The sequence below is a fragment of the Leptonychotes weddellii genome, chromosome 2 (assembly GCF_054177405.1).
Source record: "Leptonychotes weddellii isolate Sample4059 chromosome 2, ASM5417740v2, whole genome shotgun sequence".
NCBI lineage: Eukaryota > Metazoa > Chordata > Mammalia > Carnivora > Phocidae > Leptonychotes > Leptonychotes weddellii.
Window position 1 is genome coordinate 28705688 of NC_138370.1, and position 7690 is coordinate 28713377.

A 7690-nucleotide genomic window follows, 5' to 3' on the forward strand; every position below is an offset into this window, starting at 1 on the left:
CTGAAAGGTTAAAGGTTATGGTCCAGGTTAACACCAGTGGAGAGGAGAGTAAGTGACGCGACCTGAATTGTAGATTTTTCTTCCTTTAGGATGGTTGAAGGTCAGGAAGAATGGCAGGCCTAAGTATCTGATAGCTAAGGTTCTAGAAGGAAATCACAGACCTTTAAGTAAGCTGTTTTCTGTAGGATCTAGATGGCACAATGACATCTAAGCCAGTCCATGTATAATTCTTTCATACATTGTGGTTTGGTAATTCTTAATTTTTTGGTGGCCCAGAATAGGAAAGTCAGGAAGGGGGACTGTAACTGATCTCCTGAAAATTCCTAGAAGTCCATCACTCCTGAAAGAGATGGCATAGTTACATGTGTAACACTCAGGTGTTAAAAAAATTACTTAGTGTTACATTGGGAGAGAATAGAAGAAAGTCACCAGTTAATGAATATCTTTAAGGGGCTTGGGTTGACAGGGTAACCTAGTGAACAGAGCAGGAGCTTTGAAATCAGAGCTCAGGTTTGAGCCCCCACACTTTCCAGCATTGTAACCTCGGGCAAGTTACCTGAGCTCTCTGTACCTCAGTTTCCTTGGCAGACAGTGATAATCATAATGGTGCCTACGTCAGAGGGTGTTGTGAGGATTGAAAGTGGTAATATGGGCAGAGCTGTTGGCAGGGAACCCTGTACATCTTACTTGTTAGCACTTGTTAAGAGTAAGTGTTCACAGACCAGTCATTTGCTTACGACCAGCAGAACCCCAGTATTCACCAAACTGTAACATGAAGGAACACAGTGCAGGCTGTTTTCCAGATAGACCCTCAGGCCAGGTGTCCTGACTTTAAATCTCAGTTGCGTAGTTTCTAGTTGTGTGACCTTGGACAAAGTACTGAGCCTCCCTATGCCTCAGTTTCCTCATTTTTAGAGTGGAGATAGAAAGAGTACTTACTGCATCGTTATTATATTAAGTGAAAAGCTCTTAGGACTTGGCACATGTGCCTGACACATAAGTGTTCTGTAAATTGTAACAATTATTATTTCTACATGCACCTAGATTATATAATACGTTATCAATACAGGTACATCTGAAATTAACTCCAGGTTGAGTCTGTGACATCATTTCTTGATAATTAGCTATAATTTGTTGTAACTAAAGATTAAAGAGAACATTCATAGCATCTCCATTTGATAAATGAGGGAAAGAGAATATCCATATTGCTTATAACTGCATAGCAAATAATCATTTGCAGCAGATTCCTCCTCTAGTTAATTAGCAAGTTCCATTAAATTTTACAGATACATAGTGAACACTGTGATGTATACTTTATTTTAAAATGTTTACAGTCCTAATAAATTAATGAAACTATAGACGTACCAGAGCTAGGAAAAGAATTCTCTGCTGAGTCTGGCATTTTGACAATATGAGTCTTCTTGGTGTCCCAAGAAAAGCAGTGTTTTTTTCTCTTCCCTCTGCTCTAGCTGTTCTCAGCTCAGATCACTGAGATTCAGATGATTATTGCTCATTTCATGACCAGAAGGGAAGCAACATAGACAAAGACCTCAAAAATAAAGTTACTCCTTAGGACTTGAGGATACATTTCTTTCAAGAAGTCCTCTAGCCCGAAAGTCACCTCCTTTGTTATAAGGAAGGGATGAAAATGAAGCCTTTCTCTGGCTACTTCTAACATGTTGGTACAAGTGTCTTCTGTTCCTTTTTGTGAAGGTAAACACGGCCTTCTGCCTTCAGAGACAGTAGCTGTGGTGGAACACATAAATGCCAAGTGCCCCAGCCTGGAATTCGTGGGGCTGATGACCATAGGAAGCTTTGGCCATGATTTCAGTCAAGGACCAAATCCGGACTTCCAGGTACTGGGGGCCAAGGATGGGGTCGGGGGCGCGGATTGCTCGCATGCTAAGGAAGCATCTTAGCGAAATGCTGTCACAGGACTGGCTGTCATAATAAACTTCAGAGACATCCCAGATATTGCCTCGGGGGTTATAGCCGTCTTCTGAACTCTTCTCATAAGGAAAGGAGAAAATAGGTTTCCAAAACCCCACAGACCTTTCTCAACCCCACTTGAACCTGGCTAAAACACGAGTTCTTTTCTTCCTTTTCCAATGGCTGATCGTTTTTTTTTTTTGAAAGTAGGAGCATTTGCTAAAAAAAAACCTCACTAACTTCTGGAAATTTTGACAGGCCTTGAAACCACGAGGAATCAATAATCTTTGGCAGAGGTCTTCAGATCCAGCCACTTTCAGGCATCCTTAGAGAAGGCAGGAGTTAAATAAATGTCACACTTGTCTTTCTGTCAGGTGTTACTGTCCCTCCGAGAGGAGCTGTGTAAAAAGCTGAACATCCCCACTGAGCAGGTTGAGCTGAGCATGGGCATGTCCATGGACTTCCAACATGCAGTGAGTGTCCTCCTGGGGGCCCTTATCTGCCTCAAGGGGAGGGTCCAAAAGGCCACAGCAGGAAGCGGTTTTTGCCAGAGAAATCTTTGAAAATGCCTCATTGTAGCAATAGGGCCCCAAATCTCAGTGGCTCTCAACTGTTCCAGCATCCCCCACTCCCTTCTCTTTTGAAATGAAATGTATAGAAATTATAGCCTGACACATAACTTTTTTAAACTCAATATAATTCCCTAAGTGGATTCTAAAGAACTAAGAAGGGGTGCCTGGTTGGCCCAGTCGGTAGAGCACGCGACTCTTGATCTCGGGGTCGTGAGGTCAAGCCCCACGGTGGATATAGAGATTACTTAAAAATAAAAAAATTAAACTAATTTTTTTAAATGTTTTATTTATTTATTCATGAGAATCAGAGAGAGAGAGGCAGAGGGAGAAGCAGGCTCCCCGCCTAGCAGGGAGCCTGATGCAGGACTCGATCCCAGGACCCTGAGATCATGACCTGAGCCGAAGGCAGACGCTTAACCATCTGAACCACCCAGGTGCCCCTAAACTATCATTTTTTTAAGGTTATTTATCATATATGCTTTTCTGGAAATAGCTTAACAAAGTGCTAAAAATCAAAATATAAACTTCACCGTGCATCCAGTAGTTGCATTCTTAGAAAGTCACATAAATCAGAACAGTGCAAAAATACTTTGTTTATAAGTACGATGGAATTTGATCCTGTGCTCAATCAGGAGGAGGTTTTTTCACCTGCCTAATCATGGAGCATTAGGAAGGGCCGTGGGCTGTGAGACCTCTCCATTGTGCCACCGCGTCTCAGTCACACAGCATGACCTCTCATATCCCCGGCCCCAGATAAGCGGCAGTCGTCTTCCCTAATCATGGTGACAGCCAGGGACGTGCATACCGATTTCTCAGACACACCCAAGGTTAACCACTGCCCCATGGCCCTCTTCAGCTGCCTTATCGTCGTTCTTCATAGAAGGCCCTCTAGAGCCACAGTGACTAGCACAGCTTCCGCGGTCGCTGCCTTATTTCAACTCGGGCCCCGGTACTTTCTCTTCTTTCCCGCAGATTGAAGCGGGATCTACGAATGTCCGAGTAGGAAGCACCATTTTTGGAGAGCGAGATTACTCCAAGAAACCTGCCCTGGACAAGTCGGCAGCCGACCTGAAGGCGCCGGTGGAGGTGGCCCAGGGACACTGAGGCCAGGGCCCGTCCAGGAGGACGAACTCTGCACTCAGCTGGACTTCCCTCTTGATAGTCCCTGTGTCACAGCCACAGCCACAGCCGTGCTCTCCTTGTGACCTGCAGAGAGCGTGCTGATGACGACGTGTGTTAATGGAAAGCATCTGTACTTAGGGTCTGACCCAAGAAGTTCGCTTCAGGTAGTGGCTGTGGATTGGAGCTGAGAGATCCAGACATTTCCGCAGAATGGATGTATGTCAGCAGCCAGGGATTGAGTTCCGTTTCCAGTCCTGCCCGGGAATACCAAGCAGCCCATGAATGCCTGCCCCAGGTTAAAATGTGGCCACTGATGCCTATAATCACCAAACTGAGAGGGATTCAGGTTTGTCGTCCCCTTTCATGGAAAATTATCGTAGGACAGACCCCTCCTGAGTAACTGTCTTTGCTGCTCTGGAGCGAGGCGATTGCCGCCCCCATTTCCCACCCCGCCCAGTAGATACTCCTCTCTGCTCTGGACCGGCAGTACGCGTACCTTCAGGAACGGGCTCAAGGCAGTGCTCCAGACCCAAATCGGGGCTCCTGAGAGTTTATGGCACTCGCCACTGTGTGGTATTGACCCTGAAAATGACAGAGGTAACGTAAATGGGTTTGGACCTTTCTAACATCCTCCTCGAGAGACAGGGCTTTGAGCTTTTTCCCCTTGGGCTCTCCAGTGAGGAGAATTGAATGCTGTGATGTCTTCACCACCATAATCCTCTTAATGGTAATTTCTTATCAAAGACCTGTGAATCTCATCGCTTCCCAGAAATTCCTTCAAAGCCAGTCCAGGCTCACACGTTCCACGAGGCCTGGCTTTGAGGTTCCCGCCCATGCAGAGCATTTTCCAGGCACATCTGTAGCCTCCCCTCCCCTGCTACCCTGATAAGGCAGAATTTTACAACTTCTTGGTTGTTAATAAAGTAGCAAGGTCTTCAAAAACCAGAAAGCACAATTCTCAAATATTCATAACAGGTGACTTCGGTCCACGTTGTTTATTTTCTGGATATTTTTTTCCTTATTTTTTCAAGCCCTGGTCTTTAATTTCATGAAATAACTTTCAGAACCTGTTGTTGCTGCTGAATGTAATTTTGTAAAACTTAAAACCATTATGATTCCTGTATTCTTTCAGTCAGAGCTATAAAATGATGTTTCAGAGTGTGTTAAATAAAAATGTGAGTTTGAATTATACCACCTGTGCCAGTTACAAAGCAATTAAAAGATTTATTTTTTAAGACCTGGTGTAATGAGTGAGTCTAACAGGAGCGGGGCATCGGGGCCGACGGGAAGCAGCAGTGCCCATCACTGGACACCGTGCCAGCCCGGCTTTAGCGGAGGACTTTCCCTGGGTCAGAGAGGCAGCCAGAGCCACACCGTAGATGAGAGAGGAATTCTGAACTTCTAAAGGCAAGAAAATGAAATCCAGCCTTTCAGGGATTATGAAGGGAAGAGGTTACCTCTTGCCGCAAGAACCTCTATTTTAAGTGGCCTCTAGGTGGCGACATTGGCTAACCTTGGGGCAAGCACTGGGCTCCACCGGCCGCAAATTTCCTGGGAGGGGCCCCTCACCCTGAGTCTCACCCCTTCAGGGGGCAGGAAAGGAGGCCAAAGAGAACATGATTTTTCCAAGTGATAGGGCTGACTCTTGCAAAGCCACTAGGTTCTTCCAGATATCTCATTTTGCTAACTGGACTAGGGGTCCAAGGGTGGCTGCGGAACACTTTGGGAAAGGTGACCTGGTCTAAGCTTTTTAATAAAGAACTCTCTGGATTGTGCCTTGAGATTGAGAACAATGAAGGAGGCAAGCCAGGGGAGGCTGAGTCAAAACCAGATAAGAAAAGGAAACTAAAGTAGGTCTGTCCAGTGTACCCACAGCAGGCCAGGACCTTTGGCAGAGAGAAAAGCGAGCAAAACGGTGACTTTGATTTGGGTACACGTGATAGGCAGCAGGTCCGAATCCTCCCAGATTTTCATCAGATCGGTGATAGCATCCACAGCAAGTTTCCTGAGTCACAACAGCATGCTGTTCTGGGACAGACCCACCATGCGGCCTAGCATTCTCTCCCTGCCCCCAGCCCGGGCCCTTGTCTGCCTGGTGTCAGCCTCAGAAGGTTCTGATGCTCAAAGGCTCCCGATAATCCAGCAAGGCTTTGTCCTTGCAAACTTCCTCAGAGATTCCAACCATTACATCTCTTAAGTACTCAAATTAACTCTCCCCCCTCCCTTTTTTAAATTCCGGGCCCATAAAGCACTCTCCCCTATATTCTCTCATTTTGCCCTCACAAGAGCTGACGGGATAATTTCGGTGACATGGTGTCCCAGAGAAGATCCTGTTCTCCTTTTCTGAGGTCCCAGTGGGTTGGTGGCAGAACGAGAAATAAGCTCAAGGCTCTTCATTCCTGGTCCAGAAGTTCACTACACCACACCGGTATCTTCTGTTGTCTCGGGCTTATAACAATCAGTAAGTGGCATATTCTTAGATTTATAGGTTTAAAGTTAAGAGAAGCATATTACCATAAAAGAAGTGTATGTTTTTAGTCTATTGTAATTGTTGAGAACTGACACATCTTTAATGCAGAACAAACTTTGAAACCGCAGGCCGTGGGGATGAGCAGGGAGGAGAGAATTAAGCCCAGTCTGAGTGGAATTAGCCTCCCCCTTCTGTCATCCTGTTTCCCTAACACACACATTCCTCCCCCGGATTCAAACTATCCCACAGGCTGCGAGGCCCCGATCATGCAGAGCTGTGCCCTTTTCCCCCCAGAGCCAGACTGACAGACGATTCTGTTCCCCACGGCTACAGGGGAGAAATGAGGTCAAATGGGACGTTCGTAAAACCCAAGACACCCCTGTCTTTCTGAAAGGAAGCGGCCCTGTGCTTTCCCCCAAAGCTCTGGACAGGAAGGACTCGCCCACCAATTTGAAGGGCTGCGCTAAGAGGGGGTGTCGCCAGCCGTGCAATTGGAACCGATTTGCTCTGGGAACTGTGACCGTCTTTACCATGAAATCAGTTGAATGCTATTACATCAGCCTCATGACTAAGGGCAAAAGAATCCAAACTGTCCACCGAGAAGCTTTACTAATCTGCCCTCTCCCCTCAAGAAGCACATAGGTGAAGAAAACGGCTTCCAGGATGCCTGGGTGGCTCAGTCGTGAAGCGTCTGCCTTAGGCTCAGGTCATGGCCCAGGGTCCTGGAATCGAGCCCCACATCGAGCTCCCTGCTCAGCGGGAGGCCTGCTTCTCCCTCTCCCACTCCCCCTGCTTGTGTTCCCTCTCTGGCTGTGTCTCTCTGTCAGATAAATAAATAAAATCTTAAAAAAAAAAGAAAGAAAACGGCTTCCTTTCCCACAGAGTCTGCATCACTGGGCATCCGCCGTAGCTGTGTGGGGTTGGGTGGCTAGTCACAGCGTAGGGGACCCCTAACCTTCAGCTCCTCTCCTAAAACCCCTTCAAGGGCCCAAGGGACCTCAGAGCTAACACTCCTTTCCCCGTGAAGTCCAGCACAGATGAGCTGAAATGGCATATGCTAGGGACAAAGGGGAGGGGGCTTTGGGCACCTCTCTTGTATTTAAAAGACGTTTTCCGAGCTCACAAAGGAGCAGAAGCCACCCCTTGGGGGCCTGTGTGTCTTCAATCTGGGGCTCCGGGGGCTCCCCACGCACTCCCTGCCATACCCGTGCCCCAGCCAGCTCCCCGGCTCTCGGGCTCCAGAGCAAAGCCTGACCCAGCTGCCAATCTCCCAAATAAGATCAATGTGTGACCTTACTCACCAGCTGTACTGAAGAAACTAGCATAAACTAGGCCCAACTTTGAAGCCAAGAAGGGAAGATGAGAAGTTGGGAGAGAGAGAGAAAGAGGGGGGATAACTTGGCTGGACTTGAAAGGTGTCTTGTCTGTCTGTTCCCCATTAGGCGCAACTCTCTTGCAATCTGCAGCCTCGACATAATTCTCTTGACCAGAAACTCTCCAGAGAGATAGTGTCAGAAGGAAAAACAAACAGAATAGCATCTCTGACAGCAAAGTCACTTAAAACCCTATTTGGGGGAGGGAGGGGAGAAAAGAGATG

General features: G+C 47.0%; 1 protein-coding gene across 1 annotated transcript; it reads left to right on the forward strand.

The window, feature by feature from the left end:
* The first annotated feature begins 6 nt into the window (after positions 1 to 6).
* PLPBP (pyridoxal phosphate binding protein) lies at positions 7 to 4858 on the forward strand. The gene is made up of 4 exons (XM_081809020.1): positions 7 to 48; positions 1714 to 1856; positions 2304 to 2402; positions 3474 to 4858. The coding sequence occupies exons 1-4, from the start codon at positions 18 to 20 to the stop codon at positions 3603 to 3605; spliced, it is 405 nt and encodes a 134-aa protein (XP_081665146.1). The 5' UTR covers positions 7 to 17; the 3' UTR covers positions 3606 to 4858.
* Positions 4859 to 7690: the final 2832 nt, after the last annotated feature.